The 25668-nt window shown below is 43.0% G+C and overlaps 1 protein-coding gene across 3 annotated transcripts in view; it reads right to left on the reverse strand.

The window, feature by feature from the left end:
- Positions 1-2399: 2399 nt before the first annotated feature.
- CLIC6 (chloride intracellular channel 6) overlaps positions 2400-25668 on the reverse strand; it is a 33591-nt gene continuing 10322 nt past the window's right edge. Inside the window, exons 1-7 of one of the 3 annotated variants that reach the window (XM_065643248.1) lie at positions 15374-15408; positions 8127-8154; positions 6836-6945; positions 6264-6389; positions 4992-5098; positions 3968-4149; positions 2400-2561 (exon numbers count right to left, since the gene is read on the reverse strand). In XM_065643248.1, the coding sequence (XP_065499320.1) occupies positions 2400-2561; positions 3968-4149; positions 4992-5098; positions 6264-6389; positions 6836-6945; positions 8127-8154; positions 15374-15408 (750 nt within the window). Of the gene's footprint in view, positions 2562-3967; positions 4150-4991; positions 5099-6263; positions 6390-6835; positions 6946-8126; positions 8196-15373; positions 15409-25668 lie in introns of those variants that run through there. The other 2 variants (XM_065643238.1, XM_065643227.1) reach the window with 2 other exon arrangements.

Genomic DNA, 25668 nt, shown 5'->3' on the forward strand with positions numbered 1-25668 from the left:
CAATGTCCAGGCTTGATTTGGAGACATGTGCGGTTTCCCACAACCAGCGTGGCCACTCTGTTTCCAGGAGGCAGAAAAGAGCCATACAGATATGAACCACATGCTCTCAGGGCCAGAGAATAGCCCAGACTCTCTGTTATTTATTGATAATGAACAACCATAACTGCATATATGGTAGAGAAATCAGAGAGGGACAGGAGCAGGCTCATGCATTTGGATTGCTGCAAGAGCTGTCGAGCAGTGTGGATGGTCCCTGGCTGCTCTGGATCATCCCAAGTGGATCAACCCAAGACCATACAGTTACAAATGTGGCCAGCCCCGAACTAGTGTGGATGTGGGACCATTTGTGCTAGGTGGCTCAGTGATCATGGATTACACTCCAGCCCTTTGGTTTTTTTATTCATCAGTGATGGGCACAGCCAGTACATACTGTTCCCAAGATCTCACTGCAGGTCTGTGACATACATGGTTCCTCCAAAATCAGAGCTGGGTTAAATTTTGCCCCTTCTTTCTTGAAATCCAGGCCACCGTTGCAATGTATTTTACCAGGAAATTACCAATGAAATAAAGACAGAACACTCTTCAAATTACTTATGAATTTGTATATTTTCTATTTAAATTTGTAAGGCATATGAAAAGAGTATACAGATTTCATTTTTATACATTATATATATGTATATATTGAAAAAACAAAGTAACAGTTAGTAATATGTGATGAGTGACTGCTCAGCTACCAACCCCAATATGAGAGTTCACAATTGAGGGTGGGAGAGGAAAGGTATTGTGTCTGTTTTCTCTAAAGGCAAACTAAAACTGCACATTTAACACTGCTTACAAATAAGTGTGATGATAGCACATTTGCATCTGAACTGTGTAGTGTGTAAGACGAAGACATCACAGAGAAATATATCTGACACCAATTATTACTGTTAAGTAATGCGTTGTTAGAAAGCAAGCATATGTTTGACAAGGACAAGGATGAATGACTAGTCTATAATAGTCTTTTTGTGGATATAGGTGCTACAAAGGCTGGTTTTAGCCATTTTCGCATCTATTTTGTACATACAGGCAAAATCCATCAGAAGGAAACTTCCAGGTGACCCTGTGACTAAAGCATTGCCACCCTCTGCTCCTCTGTGCTTGCTGAGGGTCTGCTCAGCAGAGAGCAGCTGTGGACGTCACTTTCCATAGTCCATACATCTCCAATAACATGCTCCCTGATGCCAGGTGAGAGGGAGTCTCTCACCAGCACTGTCTACCTTGAACACAGATTCACACAAGGCTGGAGGGCTTCATCTAATCCATCCCCGCCTAAGGTAGGAGGTAGGTCTGTGTTGTTCCTGATAGATACCTGCCTGATCAGCTGTAAAGCTCTCAGCAACGAAGTCCTAACAGCTGCCCAGTAAAAGCCAATATGCTGGAGCTCAACCAGGGGAAGTAAGAATAGAAGGTTTCTTTCTTTCTTAGAGCCTCTCCTCCTCTTTACTTTCCAAAAGCAAATGAGAGTCACAGAAGGTTGTCAAAGAAAGATCCTACATCAGCAGCTGGGGACAGATGTTCACCCATTTCTTCTGTCTACAGTGACAATCAAGTGTCTCCCTCCTCCCTTGTCAAATATCTATTATCAGATAGTCCATAGGCCTGTGACAGTCTGTATTCCTCTCTTTGGAAGCACCAGGAGGGAAGTTTGATGGGTTACGCATCCCCGAGAGAAGAAAAGGCAGGATTATTTATTTACTTATTTATTTTTAATACCAAAGAAAACTCACACAATGTGAAAAGGAGTTGTTCTTCATTCACCTGCCCTGCAGATCTCTAGCACAGAGGAGATGGCTTCTGGGACATCAGGACTGGTCCCATCTACAGGCTGGCCTCTCTCCTGGGTTAACCAGGGTGCTGCATGGGCAGCAGCTATTGGCTTGTGGCCCTCTGAGGCTTGCAGAGAAGCAAACAGAAACCTTCCTGGTAACTGTGAAGTTTGGCAACAACTATGAAACAGACATCAGAGGCAGCAAAAATGACAGGTTAAACGTGTCTTAGAAACAGGGCTATTTCTTCTCAATATTCAGCAATTTAGCATAAGTCCCTGGTCTGTAATATTGCTGTATTTGTATGGCCTACACTGTTTCCTTAACTTCAACAAATGCTTTAATAGTGACTGATGCCTTAACTTGCAATGCACAACAGACATTCGCATGTGCATACACCTGTACAGACACAGAAACATACATATATATAACTTGAAAATGAGCAAATAATGTTATACAATCATTATAAAAGAAGGATTGGCCAATAGCAGAACTTAAAATTACACTGCAGAAGGTATGCTGGCTTTTTTTTCATCTTGGCTGGTGCCCATCTAAATCTCAGAAGCAGTATAGAATGGAGGCATCTTCTGTTTACTTCATTCTCTTTGCAACATCCAAATATGCATACTCAATTTCTTGATCAGCAGGACAAGTGTTTGTAAATTCATCTCTTGCATATGCATTGTTCAAGTATCTTGAAATCCCTGTCATTTCAGGTGGAAAATCAAAATTTCGATATTTTTTTGCAACAACCTTTTATTAAAAGAAAAAAGAAAAATATCTTTACACGCATGATCTGGAAAACAAACAAAACCTCAAATCTACTCTTTATGTGCATTTTTAGTTTTGAATGTGTAAGTGTGGTGTTATATGCAACGTAGGGGGAAATAAGGAAAGACAAAAACAAAGACAAGACATGGGATGAAGAAAGCTAGCTAACAAACTAACTCACTTAAAAGGATTTATTTGGTATAAACATTCTGCTAGAGCTATGCAGAGCTGTGTGGACCAGTAGACCACACCTGGAAAAGATGCAGCTTAAAACAGCAAAGGAGCTAGCATAAACCAAAACTAACAGAATAATCTTACAGTAATAAACTGCCCCACACTTGGATACTTTCACTGAAACAGAAAGGAAAAACTTGAATTAAAATACTCAATTTTAAATGGCATGGGAAAACAACTATTGGCCAATACTTAATCCCTCCTTGTTGGCCAGCAAGGATGGTATGATGTTCATCCTCCATCATCCTTCAGACATTCGTCTGATATAAGGTGATTCTCCCCGTATTGGCTCTGCTGACCCCTGCTACTTCTCGGGCTTTGCTGGGCCTGAGCTTTGTGTGGGTGTGGGAAAGGGCTCAGTCCCTTGCTGCTCTCTCTGGAAGAGGTTCAACTGGGACATCTCTGGGGAAAGTTTTCACTGGAGGAGGAGTCAGAAAGCAATTCAGCCCACTCTTCCTCTGACAAAATAGTAGTTAAAAAGGAAACTTTCTGAAGTGGCCTTGTTTGTATAAAAACGAGACGAATTTCCAATGTGGCTATTTCTCTTCCTGAGCCTAGCTGGCTCTGGAGTAGCCCAGGGACAGGCTGTGACAACACCCAGACACCTTGGTCACCAGGACTGTTAGATGTGTGTGGATGCCCCATAGCACTGCACGAAGAGACTGGGAGCCTTGGCTGGAAGGGAGTGGGTGGTGGCCACCCTGCCAGCATTATTGGCACTAGTGGTGATATTCAGCAAAGCAAGAGTTTTGTGTTAAAGAAACAAAAGACAGGTGCAAAACTTCAGCTTTTGCTGGCTTCTTGAATTAGCATGGACAAAATAATTTCGTCTTTGTCCAAGGCACTTTGCACACAAAATGTAAATCAAAAGACTTCTCAACAGCACTGAATATAGCATTCATTTAACATTTGTGAGAGGCTTAGCGAGCGCAGTCACAGTCTGGATACAAAATCAGATATTCTAACTCAGAGCCATCAATTCGAGGATCTGCCTAGGTGTGCTATAATGAAATGGTCTTGTGCGTTAGCATTCAGTGTCCCTACACAGCTACTGTGTGGCCTCGCAATAGACAAAAGATTCCTCTGCCTTCTAGAAAAGGACTTTAGCTTCTGTGTTCCCCTTCTCTTCAGGAAGCTAAAAAGCAAATGCAAACCTTGATTATATGGAGCTTTGGTAGGAGGTTGCAATCCGCTAAGGTGAGCTCATCTCCATCCAGGAATTTCCGGCTGGAAACAGTGATCTCCTCGGTGCTGTAAGCATCAATTTCGTCAGGCAAAGGGCTATTTAAGTAGTTGTCCAGCTTCCTCAGGGCTTTAAGCAAAGATTTTTCCAAATCTAGGTTAAGACAATAAAAAGCTCATTCGAGCCCGTACCAAGGTCCCCCTGACACCAAGCAGAAAGGCAACTCCTGCATCCTGTCTCCTGGCACCAACCCAACTCACAGACACCCAGCCATGCCAACTCCCGCAATTCCTTTATCCTAAGCTTAAAACTTAATGCTGGGATAAGAGCTGTAAGTAGCTAAAGGGGGTTCTGAGAAAAACCAGGCTGAGGCGGTGTTACCAGAAATGGCTCCTCAAACATCTCTGCGGGGTGGGCTTTTGCAAAGTGGCCTTTCAGCAGAGCGGCTGAGCGCACAAGAGGGGGGTCAGGGGAGGGAGGGGCTCGCAAGGCTTGGCTGGGGGTCTTGTGGGCTGGTGGTGACCACCTGCCACTGTGGAGAGGGGAGAAGGGAAGAGCAAGGGAAACAGGGCTGAGAGCTGGAGGACGGAGGTGAGTTACTGCATGGTAGTAGCGAGGGTCCTGCTCTAGAGAGAGGTGTCATGGGGCTAGAGTCCTCATTATTTGCACAAATGGAGTAGAAAGGTAAGATGTCAGTTCAAGCAGGCTGTGCTTTTAGCAGAGCTGCGGGGAAGGTGCAGTGTTAGGGTTTCGAAAGCTGAAGAAATCAGGAGGAGCTGGAGCACCCATGCTGACAACAGTATCTGTGTAAAATAACTTGGGAAATCCCTAAATAAAAGAGTGAGTAGGCACGGATTTCCACAGCCTTTATGCTCTGGAAAATGACCGTTTAACCTGAGCTGTAAGTTAGATACTTCCAACACGGTGTGCTAGAATTGTACAGCTATAATTTCTTCAAGCAACTACCAGGCTGACAAAAAGACTGAAGCACATACTTTCATTAGCATCTTTTCTTGGGTTCTTTATGAACGCAGAGAATTTTGCAAACACGTCATTTCCTGCAGAGTTAGACTCAGGGTGATTTGGTGCAAGTTTGGGATACCTGAGAAGTTAAAAGAAACAAAAAGAAGTAATACGACTAGCCTTTATTTTCAACTCTACTAATTATTTAATATACATTATTTACACTGTGGCATCACAACATACAGCCACACAGGACTTTCAGAAGGAACCATCCTAAACTAAAAGTCACTTAGCAAGTGTGAATTTAAACTGCCATTGAACCTTGTCGCTCACCTCCTTTTCCTGGGGGGGATGGGAAACTCCTGTTATCGCTGCAAATAATGCCCAGACAGCCCAGTGTCCCTCCCAGGCCTCCTCCACTGGAGGTGAGGCTGCTGGAGTGTGGCTCCTGCCATGAGGAGACATGGTGGGTAAGTCCCTACTCCCTATAGCTGCTGGTCCTCCCAGTCTCCTCGCCTGGCCTGCTCCTGTGTAAGCAAGCTCAGAGGGCAGGTAGGAAGGGAAAGGTGGAGAGGAGCAGCTGCTTGCCCAGTTTAAGTCAGGTTTGGCTGCTTGAGAAGGGGAGCAGTGTGGAGAGCAGCTGCTGTCCTGGGGGAGAGAAGGTGAGTGGGTGGCGGACACCATGCTGCTGATGGTGGGGCAGAGGAGTTTGGGGAGAAGTGGCAACAGCTGCTGGGGTGGGGAAGGACAAGTCTGAAACCCAGACCCTGCTGTGTGCTAAGACTGGGCTCACCTGGCCACTCAAAATAAGACCCAGCACACCTGCCACTGCCCTCCTCCTCTGGCTACCTGCTCCCAGCAAGTGTAGCTATTTGTATGGTGTCAAGAGGGCAATGTCCAGCAAAAACAAGTGGAGGAAGAGAGGTCAGGTTCCTGCAGCGGCACGCAGATTTCTGCACATGCTTGCTGCAGGGAGGTGGATTTTGTGCCCCCGGAATGGCTACAGAGGCACAGCCAAAAACTCGGGGCAGAGGCGGGGGCAGGGGGAGGAGGGCAGCCGGAGTCTCGGGACACCCCAGGGGCACTCTCTGCACAGTGCCAGGCTTCAGCATGTTTTACTCCAGTCAGTGTTACCCCCCCCAGTCCCCCACCAGAGCCAGACCAACCCCTCCCACCCCGAGCCTCCTGCACGCAATTACAACCCATGTAGCTCATCAAGGGCCTGAGCCGCTGAAACTGAAGGGGTTTGGTCACTGACCCCCATCATGGCTGTGAGGGGCCAAAAGTGGCCCGGAATACAGTACCGGGGCGGTGCTAGCTTTTCTTCCAAGAACTCCTCGATCTTATTGACATCGGTTTTCACTTCGCCATCAAATGTCATGAATGGGGGGTTTGTTCCTGGAGCGAGGTTCTGTAGGTCAGCAGGCTTTCTGATGGGAGGAAAGAGATGGGGTTAATCACAACAGGAACCACACTTCCAATTTCTACTCTTAATTGCAATGAATTGTTCACCTTTAAACTACCAGGCTTCTCTATGTCATTCTTACAAAATAAAACTTAGTCAGCTGCCTCACACTGGTGGTGTGAGAATTTGCTAGCCTGTATCTGAATGGGCTCTGAAATGCTTAAAAAAAAACCCCAAAACTTCTGTCTTATGTTCCAGAGACTTACTGTAAAACAGACTAAAATCTCAACTGCTTCAAAGGAGTTACTCCACTTTATACTAGTGAACCCTAAAGAGGAATGAGGCACCCAGACTATTAGCGTGATGCCAAGTCACAGTGTGCATTTCCAATCTATCAGAAGAGAGTCACCCTTTCAAATCACCATTTTGGAAAAGTTGTCCTGAAAATAAGAACTCTGGTTACAATCTCACCTTTTCAAATCCACAGTTGTGACATTAAATATGACACCTTTTAGCCACAGAATCATAAAGAGACGCTGAGAGAATGGGCAATTTCCAATACTTTCCCCATCACTGCCAGCCTACAATTAAAAAAAAAAAAAAAGGTATACATACTTCTGTGACAACAGCAAACTTAACAGTAGATGCAGTAGGAAAGCAGAAAACCCAGACCTGCTATGAGTACATGTCGCATGTTACTCATCTCTACTAATACATATTTTCATGCAAGGTTTCTTTATATCATTTTCCAAACATGCACATATCTATGATAAAGAACTCTGTCATCTTGGAGACATAGATTTTCATTAAAATGCATAATGAATACTGCCATAAGTTAGAAAATAAACTTGAAATTACAGCAGTCATTCCAAAGGAAATTGTCTGCACCTCATTTGTTTATGTGAACATAAATCTACCTAAGTTACTGCAAGATTAAAACAAGTTTAAATCAGTTTATGATCACGGGAAACAAGCAGAGAAAGATTTACTAGCATAAATTGAGATGTAACATCTAAAGCACTTAAGGGAATAAACAGACTTAATCAAATAATTAAGAGTTTAAATGTAGACAACTGTGGAGGACCCAGAGAAGGAAAGAAGTTCGGCGGTAGCCTTACTCCAGCTGAACCTGCCCGTCTCTGTGCTTTGCTGAACTGAGGACTATGGAAGCACAAGCATCATGTCTCCCTGGTTAATCCCTCGTTGTTATGGACCCAGGGCTCCCACTTGTAAGACTTAAGTCTGGCCATATCAAGTCACATAACCTCTCTTCCTCTGTACCTCTGTAATGATGATCTTTTGTTTTCGGCTAAACAAATCACCAGGTGTTACTGTAAAGCACAAAAAGTGCAACTCACATTATGTGTGGCCACAGAAGTGTTGCTCTCATGTACTTTGTATTGCATTTTGTTAAAAGGTTTTGTTAAAATGAGGCAAAGTCTTGCATAGTTGGTTAGGCTTTATATGACATGGTTGGAGGAGAGCAGAGGTCCCATTTTGAAGCCCTTCATATGATTCTCCTGAAGTGCAGTTTTAAAACTTATGATTGAATGTAAGGGCACAGAAGTAAAAAAACAGGTGTATCATTTACTTAGTTAATAGGTTAGTTCATTAAGGTTTGCAGAACTTGCAGACAACACACATTAATGAAACCAGTTCTGCTTGCTCTTCCACTTTCCTCAACACTATCAAATGAATCTCAAATATAGTAAAAAGTTCTCCATAACCAAACATTTTCATCGGATTCCTTTACAATGCTCACCTTCACGAAGAGCTCTATGTCTGGAAATGAGCACCTCGTCTGGAAGGTTTCTGCCATGGAGCTCGAGGGATGCATTAGGAGGGACACTCCCACAGTTTGATAAATTATCTTATTCTCCGTATCAATCCAAAGGATTCTCCTCTGATAACTTTCTGCTGCTTTCTGACTCTGCTACAGCAACAACCACTGGCTTTCTTGGTAATGAAAACCAGAATAGCCTATTGTCGTAAGCATTGCCAGGGGATGAAAACTTTTAGAAATTCTAAAACAGCTGGATCACTGTTAGAAAAGTCTTGTTTTGTAGGTGGCAAAAATGAAAGCTGGTCAAAAGCTACTATTGTATTTTTCCTCCTACTCAGAGCACTGCTTTCCAGCACTGTACAGTTTGCAGCAACAGGAAGACAGAACATTACTGTGTATTTCATAAGAACAAGACTACAAATGCTGCTAGCATATGCTTAAAATAGAGCTAAATAGATGATACCACCATTTTGTTTCAACCTGCCTCTTATGTCATGTTTTACCCACCCCTCAAAGAAAAAAGGGTGTTACTGTGACTCCTTAGTGCTAGCGGTGGGTACCCCAGGCTCTTCCAGTGCCAGGCTGCTCTGAGGGGAGTAGCAGCACTCAGGGGATGTTGTTTCAGAGGCGCCGAGTCTGGAGGAGGTGGGCAGGTACATCTGGCGATGGGCTGGCTCCCGATGGCTCCTTTCCAGCCACCCCTCACTCTCTGCCACAGCTGTGTCCCAGACCGCTGCCCTCACACCAGCTGTGCTGCCAGCAGCCAGCTGTTCATCCAGACAGGCTCTCAGGTAAACAAACCCCTTGAGCAGGACACTGAGGGGACAGCAGCCCAACCTGGTACAAACATGTGCTTTTGATGATTAATTGTTAGAAGGTGATGCTATTTACTCTAACAAGGAATATACTGAAGATAATGAGTAAGAGGATACCCATAATGAGGAGTAGAAAGTCAAAAGGATTTAAAATAATGGGCATATAACCTTGAATATATAGCAACCTTATCTAAACTAACTTGGAAAGTCAGTGAAGTTCCACTAATTGGTGTCCTGAAAGTGAACTAGCTAATTACAATATGAAAACCACACCTCTACTCTGGAAGTCACCCACCACCCAAAGAAGACTCCTACACGCTGAACATGCTCAATTAATTTTTAAGACACTGTATCTTTAAGTGAAGACAAGATGACTCTTAGCCAATTAACACATATGCGGGAATGCATATTTATTAGAAAAGAGGGGTTCAATACAAACAAATATATAAATAACCTAAGTCTCGTAAACTGTGGGGTGCTAGCTTTGTGGAGTTACCACCTAGCACCCACCTCTGCATAGACATGAAATAAATAAATATCTCAGCTGTGTGTGTAAGACTGGCTCATTGCACACCAAGTACCGGACCCTGCTTGTGGAACAACAATTTGGTGTCTTAAACAGTTTCTTACAGAGGGATTTAAACCATCAACCTACGTCAGTGAAGAAATAATTTTACGGTAACAGATTGCTGTGGTCTGGGGAAAGAAAGAACCAGTGTCCAGAAAAAACAGCTCCTTTAGCTGATTTGGTATTTTCATTCAGCCTTTGATAGGAAGAAATGAGTTCTCTCATGAGGGTTCATGCAGTATTCAGAGAACCTTGCAGTTAGCCCTGTGGTCAAGAAGATCTACGTGATCAAGAGTGACAGCAGGGTGAACTTTTCCTGATCAATTACTATCTTCTGATGGCCATTAAATACTGACATTTTGGCTCCCTCTAACATTTACTGCTGGAGCTAAGGAAACGTGGTTGTTGCTTTGTCGTGTCTCACATCACCTTGGTGACAGTAAATTTCAGGGAGCCAGAGGCAGCAGCCCCAGCCTGCTCTTCTGGGGAAATGTCCATAGGTAGAGTCACAGATCCAGGTCAGGACAATTGTGTTACTGTGACAAATGCAGGCATGAAGCAGGCGTCAGGTCCAGATTTGTCCTGGACTGGAATGACAAATAGGCAGCCAGGAAGGTGAGGGACTGGCAGCCCTGGAGATGTTACAAAAGCAACCTCCTGTCTTGTTTCTAAGTGCAAACTTTTTAATGTCCATACTTACTTGGGAGAAGCACTACCGCTAGCAAGCTATCAAAAAAAAAACCCAAAAAAACCAAACCAAACAAAAAACCCCATCACCGCCACCACCAAAAAAAACCAAACCCACATTTGAACACTGAGGAACTGAATAAAACAGGGGATTAAATATCACTGATTACAACAATGCTCTGCCAGCTCTAACCATTGATATGATTGTTTGCTTGACTCTTTTCGACTACTTCTGTGGGCTCGTCCTGACAGTGTTAAACACACCAATGAAGTTCAAAAGACTTCTGACCTTCACATACTGTGCTGTCTCCCTTCCCATGCTGCCTACAAGGGGCATTAGTAGTGTATTGCTGTGTTTTGTGCAATACAGGTACCACAGTATCTAGTGAAGTGCTGCAGTGTTTGCCCAGCTTTGCTGTTTCTGGTGGTTATGGAAAGCATTTGGCTTTTACAGAAGAAAATAAATTCCCATGAACTAGGATGCTTCCCTGTTTCTAATGTGGCCATGATCCTTCTCACACGCTACGGAAATCTTCTAAGCAGCTTCCTTGTGAAATCATTGGTGCACTTCACTAACATAAATCTATTCGAAAAGCCCATGCTCTCCAGGCTGTGTAGTACACCCAATGTCTAAGTAGGGGTGTCATGATTTAACCTGAGCTAGCGATATAACCACGATAGCCGCTCACTCACTCCCCTCCCCACCCACATAGGGAAGATAATCAAAAGGGAAGGGAGAAACTTGGATTGAGAGAAACACAGTTTAATAAAACAACAAAATACTAATACACTACTGCTAAATATATATATATACATAATAGAAATAGAATATAATATAAAAGATACTCAACGCAATTTCTCACGAACTCTGTCCGCACCGAGCAGCCAGGCCCGGGCAGCGGCACCTGGTCCCGAACAGCCAATCCCAGGGAGAGAAAAGAGAGAAAAAGGCAGAAAGGCCCAAAGGCCCCTGAAAATGGCAGGATGGAAAAAGGCCGCAATAAATAAAGTCCTGAACAGAACTCTCCCAAATAGGTCTCCATCCTGTCTGTAACTGAAAGTAGCTGGAACACCCTGACTCTCCTTAAATATGAAGCATGACATTAATGGGATGGAATACTCTTATTGATCGGTCTGTATGTCAGTCAAGCTTTGCCCCATCCATGCCCCCCTTACTAGCTGCCTCACACCAGTGGACAGAGCGCTCGGAACATCCTTGGCTCCCAGGCCAGAGCAATTAAAAACATTAACTCTGTCCTGGGGTGTTATCTTCTTGTTGTCAAACTAAATTCAAAGAACGACCGTAGTAGCTACGAGAAAGAAAGTTTTCTAACTGCATGAAGGAAAATGAACTCATTTTCAGTCAAACCAGCACACAGGGCCATGTTCTCTAGGGTTGCTGTGCCTGAACTGAGAACAACAGGCAGATCTTCGGGAGTTACTCACTCAAAAGCCTCGGCTGCTGAGGTCCCACAGTAAAGGAAGCAGCAGCCGTTCAGGAAGGGACAACTGGGAAGGTAGTGAGCCACATCGAGCTTTAGGAAGCTGAAAGCTAATTATTCCCAAGGGGCTTGAGCTCTGGGTGAGAGGTGAAGGGAGGACAAATCACTAGACTTGCTACACCAGGGCTGGTGGTGGATACCTCCAGGTTTCCTTCAGTTATGCCGGGCTGGAGGCAAATTACAGCAGCCCACACAATAGCACAAGCAGTGATTAAATCTTTCCCTACGATTACAGTGACCAGCAGTCTGAAGTGACTGCAAGACCTTGGACCCTAAATCTGATTCAGACCTTGACACAGTTTGACCTGACAACTCAAAGATGCTATAGCATCCTATAACCTTCACAGAAAGCCCAGAATGTGGATATTTTGGCCTGCTGCGGAGAACAGGGTGAATACAGCTAGCTAAAATGCCTTCAGATACGTCAAGTTGCATTTTGGCCTACAAGAGACAACTCTGTTCTCCTAACTCAGTTGTCTAATCTGGGGAGCTACAGTTCCTGCTGGACGTAAAAGCATCAATGACACATGCCAAAGGTATTTGTTCAAGTTTCCAAATAGAGTGCTTGTCATAATGACATAAACCACTCAAAAATCATGACCTGGGACACTGAAATAGCTTTATAGCTGTGTATTGAGCAACACGACAATAGCTGAACTATGCCATCATCATACGATAATGTACGTTCCAACAAAGCAAGGATGGCCTTTTTACAGAAGTGAGACTGTGCGTCAACATCTTACCTTGCAGGGACACATCACAGCAGTGAGAGACCAGAAAAGAGCTGCCTGTTGTCATATTAACACCCACAGAAGACAGCACAACTGGGGGCATTGCAGCCTGGGTGCAAAGCTCCCTGTGTTTTTCTCCACAGCACCACTCAGGAATGTGTAATGTTGAGCTGTGCTTTGTACGTGTGCAGAATTCAATTACACTTCTTCGCTGTTGTGCCTAGTGATGATGCAGGGTGAAATCTTAACTCTGGTGAAGTCAGTGGGAGTCTCTGGCTGTTGATTCAATGGAGGATTGTGTTTCCAGACTGGTCATCATCTTAATAACCAGGCAAATGCTGCTGTAATTGTAGGTAATGCTGCAAGCTGGCCTCTACTTGTAATTGTTGTGACATTCTCTTAACATTCAGATTTTGTGAGTGAAGTGGGGCAAATCCCCAAAACACAAAGCCGTTTTTTATGATCTTCTGCTGCCTAAATACATGGCTAACCACCATCTCGAATAAGTGGCGTTTACATTTTAATTGTGATTAGTCAGGAGGTCAATATGCTTTTTCTAGTAATATTGGGATTTAATGAGTTCATTAATCAAACAATTAAGACAGTTGTTACTGCACAGGAGAAAAATTTCAGGCCATGCATAGAAGCTTTCATTCAGAGCCTTCAGAACCCCAGGCCGTGATCACATATTGTATCAACTTATTACAGCTCTCTGCAATCATGTGCCATTACTTAATAGGATTATTAGCCTGCACTCCCTATTTTCATTCATTTTTCACTGTTCCATACTCTCTTTGGTCTTTTTTCTTCTGGTTATTCTGGGTCTTACTCAAGGATTCTGGGAAAGGGAAAAGCTCTCCACATTCTTCTTTCCACCACTGCTTAAACTCACAGGTAGAAGCAACTTTGTGCCTCAGGCTAATCTCAATAGGCAGCAAAAGCTTGTACACAAGATATTAGAGGGTCCCAAAAGACCTATGTTCAGTTTCTGGAGTTGCTGCTGCCACCTTGATTCAGCAGCTCTGCTTTTCTGAGTGGCCCTGAAGAGGTCGCTTGTGTTCACATCCTCATCCACAGCAAGGAGATAATTATAATGACTTTACCGAGGAGTCACACATTGTATGTTGTTTTTAAGCCAGTAGTTTGGGGCCTCCCTGAGCTGGAGTTGTTCTGCCCCTGGAGCTGTTTTAAGAACTTGTTTTGTAGCCATTTCTGTCCAAACATTTCAGGAACCAGTTTTTTGAAGGTTCTTCTATTGACCTCAAATGTTCTGTGCCTTCAAAATCGTGATGAGTGGAATTTGTTTTTCCTGGAATTTTTGTTTCCTTTTGAAGGTTAAGCACGGAAGAAACAGTTCAGAAGGAGCAGAGAAGACTTTTTATTTGTTTTCATATAATTATATGATCTCTTTGAAGCTACAATAAAAAGGAGAACAAGGAACATAACTTTCTTTTTTTTTTAATCCAAAAGCTGAAATCCAATTCCATTTTCTTTCTTTGACACAAGGGAGCTAAGTTACCTCCTTTCCCATATTTATGCTGGCTAAGAGGCAGGTTTATCTAGCAAATGGAGCAGAACCGCTGCCTACCTGGGCACAACAAACCACCCAGCTGGGACCAGCACCATGGATCTGCCCCTGCCTGTTCTGCTGAGCTAGCTGTCTCAGGCTCAACTGGGACTTTCCTTATTCAGTCCTCAGCTATCAGGCACTTTTTGTGTGCTCTTCCTCCTCATACCACACCAACAGCTCCCCTCTCCTTTTTCACAAGGCATTTGATCTCCTGTCAAAGAACAGGAACCACAGCAACCATCTCAAAACTACTGCCTGGAAAACTACAAGGAGTTCACACGTTTGGGCCGCCTGTGGGAAGGAACTTGAAGGTTGGGTGCAACTTTCAAGACCAACAGTTATTTTGCTTTAATTCCTTCTACAGACTCATTTGTTCTGCACTGGCATGGATTTAACTGAGCCCACTGCATTCCCAGCACCAGTGCTTAAGCAGCCCTTAACTAAGCCCTGCAGCACCAGCCTGATGGCAGTAGCTGATACGAGTAGCTACCACCGGCTCCACACGGGTACCATCAGGGCAAGGAAGGCCCCTGTTTGGCAGACAGCTCTGCCTCCTGCCTCGCTGCACTGCTGCCCACAGCCATTGAATGGGGCTGCAGGATGGCCAAGGAGACAGGGGAGGAGAGATGCCCATGCCTGCCCTCTCCTCCTGACCCCTCAGAGGAAATCCCACTGCCCTCTGGTTTACCGTGAAGTACCCAAGACATTTTTTTTGAAGTGTTTTTTAAGACGACAGAGAGAAAGACAGAGGGAAGTGGAATGGCTGCACTCCCACCAGAGCAAAGACATCCTTCAGCCCCAGCAATAGGTACTGAGAGGCACTGGGGTTTGAATGCAGCATAGCTTGCTACACTAGAAAGTATCTATTTTCTAGACATAAACATGTTCTGTGAGTGTGCTGTGACAGATATACTGGTTTAATTTTAAAATAATACCATCTACTCCTCAAGGATCCAAAGTGCATTTTACATTCTTGACACTCGCTACAGTGTTCAAGCGGATTCCTATAGTATCACAACACTGAAAAACAAAGCAAAATTGGCAATATTACTTTTATTATGAATGGAATAAAAATAGTTACAAGTCATTTTGGTTAGCTGAAAGCAACTATAATGCACTTAATATCTGATAATCTGTGCTAGGCTCAGAAGCACCACAGGCATGTCATTTGGGTCAGATCACGTTCAGACCAAAGCTTTTTGTGAGGAAGAGACAGATTACCTGAAATTTTCTCTATCTAAGCACTGTGTTCATTCTGTGGCCTAGGGCTACGGCACAAACATCCAAATGCTGAATTTTAGAGAACTCTTTTGATGCCACCTACTGGGCTTGAAATGGAAATCTTGACTTCGGCTCTGGGAGCCATGAGCGGTGGCAGCATCAGACATTAGCACAACTCATCATGAGAGGTTCTGCCTTGGGGACGTGTCTGCAGCAAGATGCCTTGCATTTTGCTAACAGCACTCTTGAGAGTTCCAGATGCTGAAATTGTACTTCCAGGCTAAGTTTTACAATAAAGTCTCTGTAATTTAAAATACACTTTAATGGACAAAGTCAAAATTTTGCAGCTAGTTATTCCAATACTTTTAAACAGTCATGTAGCTCTGCTTATCCACTAATATCCAGCACTTAAACCAGATGATTCTACCTGCTTTTTCATTTCTCTGCCAAAAAGTAGAAATATACATATTTGAAACGTGCCTAATAGTTGAGATTCCTGCACATAAACCGTTTTTTTGGTATTTGCCAGGGTAGACTCTTGCTGTATGTGACATTCTGAATAGTGAAGTTCAATGAGAAAGCTGTGTTAAACAGTAATTGGACACTTCTTCAGGTAAAATATTAATTTCACCTTCCCTTTCTTAAGAGCAAAATAAGCACCTTGATATTAAAAGTGTGCCATAAGGATTTTTGGTTTAAAAAGAAATGTATCTTATTTTATGCTTAGAAATATTAGTAACATCTATCTTTTATCTTGAATAGCATCACAGGGTTCAGAGAACAACAAACATACTTAAAGGATTACAACTTTGAACACGCAAGTTCAATAACAGACTTTTTGTCCTAAGCCCTAATTAAGCTTTCAGGTTAAGGAGGCAACAGTAAATGTAACTACAAGCATTCTGCTAAAAATAGCTTCTTTCTCTTTTAAGGTGCTAAGACAAAAAAAGCATGTAGAGGAAGGAGGGAGCAAGTACACTAATGTTTTCTCTAAAGAATGAAGGGGTGGTTTGACTTTCACTGTCCTCTCCTACGATGTCACTTGTAAAGCCCTGGAATTCTGCCTCTGCTGATTCAGATGCAACTGGGGACAAACCTTGAGTGCTTTCCTTCCAAAACAAACAGCTTCTAGTAGTTGAATCTTTGCTCAGAAGATTATCCATGGTGAACTCCACCCCTGTAGGAAGCATAGGTCTTTTCCATGTGAGCAGGAATCATAGAATCATAGAATAGTTTTGGCTAGAAGAGACCTTCAAAGGGCATCTAGTCCAACCCCCTGCCATGAGCAGGGACATCTTCAACTAGATCAGGTTGCTCAGAGCCCCATCCAGCCTGGCCCGGAATGTCTCCAGGGATGGGGCATCTACCACCTCTCTGGGCAACCTGTGCCAGTGTTTCACCACCCTCACTGTAAAAAATTTCTTCCTCATGATTGGCCTGAATCTCCTTTTCTTTAGTTTAACACCATCCCCCTTGTCCTATTGCAACAGGCCCTGCTAAAAAGTCTGTCCCCATCTTCCTTACAGTCCCCTTTTAAGTACTGAAATGCCACAATAAGGTCTCCCCGGAGCCTTCACTTCTCCGGGCTGAACAACCCTAATTCTCTCAGGCTGTTCTTCATAGGAGAGGTGTTCCATCCCTCTGATCATTTTTGTGGCCTCCTCTGCACCCTCTCCAACAGGTCCATGATTTTCCTGTATTGAGGGCTCCCCTTCTCCACCCACCACCCCCTATGTAAAGAGAAACAAGTTAGGGCTGCAAAGACTATTATAGCTGCAGCCTTCAGCTACATCATAGACAAGTTCTCACTCTATACAGTCCCCCAGATCATGTATTTGGGTGGTTCAGGATATGGTCTCAGTACCAAGATCATTTAATGCAAGACTTAAAGGATCCCCATGACCACCTGTCCAAACTAAACCATGCTGACATGTCGCAATAGATCTTACAGTGCACACAAAGTCAGTGATCTGGACGGTCAGCTGAGACGTAGACCCTGGGGCCCTGGGATGTCTTCCACTTTCTCTCCTTTCTCCTCTCTTTCAAGTCACAATCAGCCTGTAACTTTTAAACAAGCAAGTTGGCTCACCAGCTGCAAATAGAAAGATAGTTCCTTTAAGTTTTTTCTCTGCTAAATATCCTCTTGAATGACAACCTGAAATGCAACTAGTTATGTTGGATCAAGTGGATTTAATTTTGCTGTCAGAATAAAGCAGACTTTAATTGTAAGTCCTGTGCACTCAGTAGGGGAGGACAAATGACAAAACAAAGTGACAATTGACTCTACATCAGAATGATGCAAATCAAGGTGCTTTGAGAAGAGGAGGGGTTAAAAAGGGTAGGTGCCCAGATCAGCATGCTGTGCAAAACCTGAATACAGGTGCAGGCAGAACTGCAGGAAAGAAAGCTGGAGGAGGAACCTACAACTCAATTTGTGTGCACTTGGCTTGACCATGACCTACCCCAGAGGGAAGAGACTGATTTTGTTATGAAAACACGGAGCCCTCTCCAGCTGGGTCAATGGATGCCGTGTGCTACAGGGAGAGGCAGCAGTGCAGAGAGTCCCACTGCACAGAACAGAATGAGATTAACTAAAAAGCACATGACTTCTAGAGCACCAAGGTATCTGGAAGCGGTTCAAACCACCGGGCAGGTCAGCTTTCCTGTTCTTGTCCTCCCTCTCATAAAAATGAAAATGGTCCAGGAGGGAGCCTTGGAGGTCTTGTCTGGCATTTCAGCAAAAACATAACAGTGAGTTTCTAAGAGATGCTGGAGAAATCACCTGATGACAAAAAACAGACCTGCAGATGGAGCCCACAACCCAGGAGGCAGGAACAGCGGCAGCACCACCAGTGCTTTTTGGAACAGGCTGAGTACCCCACAAACTGATAACCCCACGTGCTGGGATAATGTAAAGGTGATAAAAATGGGTACAAACTGTTACGTTACAAACTGAAGCTGGATGTCACCTCACAAGGAGTCATCCAGGAAAAAGAGGTCTCTGGTCAGTAGAGACAGATATATAGAGAGCCACTCCATTATATTACCTGTCTCATCTACCCACCCACTGGGGATGACGTGCTTTCTGGTAGCGTTGCTCTCTCTGAGTACAGCCCTAAACAGCCCTATAAAGTTTAGGTATCTAATTTAACTTAAGTGGGCTGAATCCCACCATTGGAGACTACTTATCAGCTAGAGATAACTGCTGAAAAAAAAAAACAAAAACAAACCCAACAAACAACAGAGTGTGTTATTCACAGTGTGTCTGACCCAATGCTCTGATGGAGCTGTAGGGAAAAGGCAAAGTTGCCTTAGGTTACAACAAATCTGGCACTTCCATAAAGGCAGGGCAGCACTCAAGCTACAGTACAGGACACTGTAAGTGATCCTGAAGATGTCTCTGCAAAAATCTGGTCCTTCACCTCCATGAAAGATTAAATCAAAAACTCAGTCAAGTGCTGCTAAGATGACAATGAAAATGAGGAACCTATTTTGTGACAGAGGACAGGAAAATCTGTTCTGGTTTAGACTTGCAAAGCAAAGGGAATATATGATTACCCAGTGCAAGCATAATTTTTTCTCTGATAGTTGGGGGTGGTGCTCCAACAAAAACAAATGGGTACAAACTGGCCATGAATGTTTCTAGCTAACACTTAAAACGGCTCCTAACCACCACAGCAATGAGGTTTTGAACCTGGTTTCCAGTAGGATTAACAGATATATCAAAGTGTACATGCATATGTCACAGCACAAGAGGAAAAAAAGCCATTTTGTCTCAAGATGAGATTCAATCCCTTTCAGCAGGAACTTGAACCTATGCTCCACTGGGGGGTCTCTTGCCACTCATTGTTTGTTTGCCTAGAGCATGGACATCACTCCAAGGACAAGACGACAGCAAGTGCCACACTTTTGTATTCCATACCACTGAGAGTCTCCAAGGGACTATAACACATGTAGCAAACTGTGGGGCCATGATGGAGGGGAAATGCTCCTTAAACAGCAGCAGCTATCCCAAACAGAGTTTAGACTCTAAAATAATTGCATGATTCCTTGGAAAATGAAATGGATTATGGATATGGTATCTTTGATAGTGAGCTCCAGCCAGATGCCAGGCAGGATCACAGAATCACAGAATGTTAGGGATTGGAAGGGACCTCAAAATATCACCTAGCCCAATCCCTCCGCCGGAGCAGGAACACCTAGATGAGGTTACACAGGAAGGTGTCCAGGTGGGTTTTGAATGTCTCCAGAGAAGGAGACTCCACAACCTCCCTGGGCAGCCTGTTCCAGTGTTCCGTCACCCTGACTGAGAAGAAGTTTCTTCTCAAATTTAAGTGGAACCTCTTGTGTTCCAGCTTGAACCCATTACCCCTTGTCTTACTGTTGGTTGTCACCGAGAAGAGCCTGGCTCCATCCTCGTGACACCCACCCTTTATATATTTATAAACATTGATGAGGTCACCCCTCAGTTTCCTCTTCTCCAAGCTAAGGATAGGATGCTATTAGCAATGAATGTTTTAAGATCAGCCAGACAGCAAAATGCAAGTGGTGCCAGAAGTTGTCCTCTTCTGAGGAAGAACAGGAGAGCAGTTAGCACAAAATGGCATTTTATCTAAAGTAGTGTGAGCAAATCACTAAAAATCTAAGTGCTGACACTGTATATTTGATGCATGCTTACAGCTAGGAATTGACACAAGCTAATATTCATGCACTGGCCAAGTGCAACTGCTCAACTTACAGAAGATAAGGAGCAAGGCAATGATCCCAGGGATGGCAACTGAAAAAAAAACCCACTCTTCTCAGCCTAGCAGCCTCACACAGCAATGGCAAATGACAACAGAGTCTCGGCTGCAATGGGATGCAAGCCTTGAGACAGCTACAGGATCCAAAAGCAACCCTGGATGTCTGCAGCTGCAGCACCCTCACAGTGAGCACACTCAAGTAGCTCAGGCCTAATGGAGACCTCAGGAGGTATCTCAGCCCCCAGCTGGCCTGATCATGGATAATCATCAAAACCAGGTATAGGTGTAGATGGTACCAGAATGCCATCTAGCAGAACAACAGCAGCAATGGACAGGGAGCAAGTCTCCTACCTGTAAAACCAATACCATCAAAGGGTTGATTCAAATGTTGATTCAAAAATGAGCACACCTGGAAGATTATGAGTCACCAAAAGGTTGGTGATAAGGAGTGGTGACTTTCAGACAGGTCTAAGTTGCTGAGTGAGTCTGGACCAGACACCAGGAGGCTGCTCTGGGAGCTTGGGGCTGGCCGCTGCTGGGCACAGTGTGTAGGTAGTCAGTCCTCTTGACAAAGAACCAGTTCAACTGCTGAAACCCATCAGCAGTTGTTTGTACCCATCAGTTGTCAATGCCCATCCACAAAACAGGAAAGATGATTTCTTAGGAGTCCTGCTGTAAAGTGCTGTCAGGACGTGGAGCTCCAGGGCACACAGCAGCTGCCAAACTGATGCAAGGACAGACTTATGGAAAAGGTGTGGCTGGGATCCACAGACAGGAGGATTTCTTAGTCCAGCTTTCCTTTTTGCCTCGTGGAGATGGGGAAATGTAGGCCCTTATAGTAGCACCTAGGTCCTATAAATTAAGTACTGAACAAATACAGAATGAACAAATTGCTTCTAACTTAAAAAGCAAAAGAAAACTTGCATCTGGATCATTAGTGGGGATGCCAAATGATTTTTGGAAGTCTTTTTATAAAATGCTGTGTAGATTAAGGCCTTTAGCCAAGGCTAGGCCAAAAAGAGATGCCAAGGGAAAGAGAATGAAAGGAAGCAAGTGTAGGTGCAAAGTGATAAAAGGAATTAACTTTTCATTTGCACAGCTTCGACTGACCACAGAACACCGTTAAAGTGGTTTTTGTGTGACCACAGATTATAAGGAGTAGGTTAAAGGCTGAGTCTACCTACGAACAGCACAACAATTTAGAAATACCCCTCTACTCCCTAACATGTGTTTTTAATGATGCATCTGTACATTAGTGGTTATCTAATTATCAGTTATCTAGGTATTATTACTGGTAATAAAAGATGTGCTGTGTCCTGGGGCAGGGCTCTTCTGGCACCAAATGTGGGTCCAGGCTGAGCTCCAACCTGCAGAAACAACAAAACCCTTCCTACCTCACACTTTAACATCTGAAGCTTGGGCAAGATTTATGTCTCCTGGACTGCGCACCTATTAGCATTTCATAACATCTTCTAACAATTTCATTATTAAGACTTTTCTCATTCTGTTAGGTTTCTGAAGTTATATTATACTTTCTTTCATGAAGTATTTGCATTAACTTGCTATGAATATTTTGTTTTATTAGATTTCATAAATCAGATATTCAGCAAGGCTCTTTGCTAGAAATGGTTCTTTGAATGCTCTTGGTCCTCAGTTCATGTTGAGGGATTAACAGTGTGTTGGGAGTTTCTTTATGGGATATTTCCCTCAACCCTGTTTTTATGTAGTGAGCAGTGGTCACATCTTAAAAGGGTTAGGTACATCTGGAAATTCTAATCATCTCAGACGACAGAAAGGAAAAGTCTAAAGCTGTAATTTCCTCTGGTTTCAGTTCTCTACCTGCCCTACATGCCAGCAGCCATTTCAGAGCAGAGAAAGCCTCCTTTATTCTAACTTTCGCTGCATTATTTACTTACTCATGACCTGCTAGGTAACTAATTATTGCTGAAATTAACTTAATTACTTAATAAGTAATTAAATGCTTTTGATGCATAGGAAGACATTTTCCTTCATTAAGAAGCAACTTTGTAGCAATGAACTTTCTACCTTTGTCCAGTTACTCTATAAATAATGAGAAACAAAAGACCCAAACTCTCTCGTTACTTAGGTGAAATACAAGTTTAATTTTGATTTTGATATCACAGTCTGCCCAGTACGTCTACTGAGCGGTGGGTCTGCCTGCACCCTGCCCTTCCTGTTCTGACACAAGAGATTGCAGGTGAAAACTGAAAGGTGCAGTATCTTGTAATACATTTACAGAGGCTGCAGTTTTACTAATATTCAATCTCACTTACATTAAAGAGATTAAAGATTAAACTTATGTGTGTATGCATTCTTCAAAAAAAAAAGTAAACCAATTCTGCCATTTTACATATGCTGCTGTTGCTAGCCTTGGACCAGGCCCTTAACACTGTCACAGGTATTTTCAGCTATAGCTGTGGCTCTCTACAGAGCAGTTAAAGGCAGCCAACAGCTGCTCTTAAAAAAAAGGCTAAAATAAAATGAAATTACAAAGGAAAAATGCAAATTACGGGTTTATTTCCTCAGATATCTTACAGCTACCTAGAGCAGGTCTGCAAGTAAAGCCACTGTGGCAGCTGTAGTATTTAGCATAATCTGGGATGGTGCTGAGCCTGGTTTCAGAGTGAAACCATTGATGCCTCTCACGATGGGAAGGCAAATAATTTAACACAGAGGATACTTGCATCTAGCTACCTGCCATCCACAGCACAATAAGTATGTGGTTATAAAGCAAAAGCAATCAGCAACCAGTAATCCACTCCTTTGCAAATTCAATATTAAGTTGCTTAAATAATTCATAAATATTTTGAGTAATAAGGCTTGGCCATCCCAAGCAAAGCTGTCTGAAGGAGGCTCCTTGCACAAGTAGATCTCTCTCACCCCGTGCTATGTGGAGGGTGAAAGGGAAATCAGATGCTCCTGTGGCAGCACCAGCATTTGAGGGGTAGCAGAAAGAGGTTGAGCAAACTCGGGCTGCTTCAGCTTGGACAGGAGATCTCCACCTCACACTCTTGCTGCTCAGGGCTGCTTAACTGGGAACTGGCCTGCGGTGCTTCCTGCACCCCAAATCGTGCAGCCGGGCACTAAGGGACAGGGGCCAGCAAGCCCTGAGCGAGAGCTGGGCAAAATTCAGCATTTTCCCAGGTTTCCATCTCCAGGTCTTGGTGCAGCAATCATGCACAGCCTTCTTTTGGCCAGATAGTAAATGCTTTAAGGCAAAGTAAACATCCTTTCTGCTGTTTGTCAGATGTCGAGCCCCCAGCAATAACACATGAATACAGTAACCCTTTGGGACAGTTTACTCTTTTCCTAAAACAGCCTGGAAAACCATTTCAACAAATAGTACTTTATCCTATCATAATTATCAATGCATTATTACTTATTTATGTCTTATTTTACAAGGCTTACTTGGAAGACAGTGACAAGCAAGCTTCCAGTAACTGTGCACAGCAAGGAACACAGAGGCAAGGAAAATTAAATGTAAAAATGAACAGGAAAATTATCATGTGGCTAGTGAAGACTGAAAAACATCATCTACAGTTCAGCAGGGTTTAAATTAATCTTGCCCAATTTAGGGATGTTGTTCTACACAAATAACTGTTGTATCAATTATACTTGTTTTACATCTCACTCAAAATAGCATTACTTTCAGTCATCACCATTTGTTTGCTTTTTTAGTACATGATGATAATGATGATGATAATGAATTATATGTGTATTACTCACACATAGTGACTGCGACTTTTCAATGCAACGTAAGCAATCATTGCCACCCCTCCAAAACAGAAGCTGTTTTATTTTAGTGAGAGATGTGAGAAAATCTCCATTGCTTGTAAAAAAAACCCCAAAAAACAAAAAACCAAGCAGTTTATTCAGAAGAGGTTTTAAACAGAGGCAGAGGGGAATGGCTGCAGAGGTGCCCTAGTTCTGCTCCTCCCTGAAGTGAGGAGAGGGAAATGCCATCATCTACTTTAACTACACTAGAAACATGCCAACTAATTAATAAAAATACACAGCCCTCAAAAAGATCACCCCCCATAATCCTTATTCACTCTTCAATTTTAAGATTCAAGACTATTTTCAAAAACCGACCAGTAGTCTAAGAAAACTGAGAGCCTTTTAACTAAACACCAGAGCTGGGAAATGCCGCCCAGTTACAGATCACCAGCTTAATCTTATACCAACTAATTCAAAAACCGAATTTCCTTCTGTTGTAAATTCTGCCTACAGAGTTCATGCCGTCTGTGTTTGTGTTAATGGCAACATTACCAGGTCACAAGCACACAAGCAGCAAACCAAATGCTATTAGCTATTTATCCTGTTACAAGAATTATGTTTAAATACCTCAATGCTATTTCTAATCCGTATTTAATAACATGGCAAGATGCCAGCTGAACATTCTACATGGAGACAAAAATCTTATATCCTTTTTAAATTCCTACAGGGAATTACTTCAACAAAAGAGCATTATATTCTCGAACACGTTATAGGTCTGGGAAAAACAGATTAACTGGTATTTCAATGACACATCCTGTTTTACACTTCACCATATTATACTTAACCTGTGACACACAGCCATGCTGTTTCAATCTAAATGTAAAAACTATACGCACATATAAAATGTCTGTGATTGGTGTTGTAAATGAATAAGTAAATAAATAAATACCTAAATAAATAAGCTATTTTATCCAGCTTCGGGGAGTAGGTCATTGAAGGCTTCGTGAAGTGACTGAGAAAATAATTTGCAAATTTGGGTATTTAAATCAAGAGGTGACTGTGAAAGATGAAGATATTTGCTTTGTGGTGTTTTTTCCCCTGTAACAAATGTAATATTTTGGTCTAAGCAGAAAACAATTCAAATGACCACGTAGAATATTACACAAAAAACCTGTCAGCTCCAGTGGGAACTGGCCATAACGTGTCCTGAAAGAGCAGTTAAAAACTGGGCACAAATACCAGCAAAAACTCATTAGCTTGACAGAGTAGGGGCTGGACTCTATTCCTTTCCTGGTGTAAATTCAAATTCTAGGCAATTCATCCTGCTCTCCCCACCACCTCGCTTCCATTCACAGGCTTCAGGAAATGCTGAGAAACACAGTATTGCTAACTAAAATACAGTTTTTAAATAAAGATATAATGCATTAATCATACTGCGAACCAATCAGCCCCAGTATTTACAGCTATAAACCAGATATTCCTCAAAACAAGAACCATCCCCAAGGACCCAGCCCCCAGGGAGCTCTGGACCCCTGTGGTGCTCCTGGCAAAAAGAAGCTGATGTTTTTGCCAAGGGGGTCGATAGCATGTTCATTTCTGTAGGCAGCACACACCCCAAACTTTTTAAGTCTTTAGGGTGTATTTGGATCCTGTTTTGAGTTTCATCAAGGAAAGAAATTAGATTTTTTAAAAAACGCTCAGGTTTTGTAACAGCTTTTAAAAGCAATTTCGAAAATGGCTACCAGGCAAATGTCAATGATTCTCCAAGACACGAAGGAGAATTTTTCTGAAATCTGAGTAAATGTTTAACTTCTTTGTAACTATGCCATCTGAATAACCTGGGAAAGAGCGTGCACTTGTGACTCTAGCCCTGCTTTAATTTACTTTGTAACAATTATATTCCTAGTCTATTTTGAATATTCAAATATATGCGGAGAGGGAAAAAAA

This window comes from Caloenas nicobarica, chromosome 1 (genome assembly GCF_036013445.1).
Source record: "Caloenas nicobarica isolate bCalNic1 chromosome 1, bCalNic1.hap1, whole genome shotgun sequence".
NCBI lineage: Eukaryota > Metazoa > Chordata > Aves > Columbiformes > Columbidae > Caloenas > Caloenas nicobarica.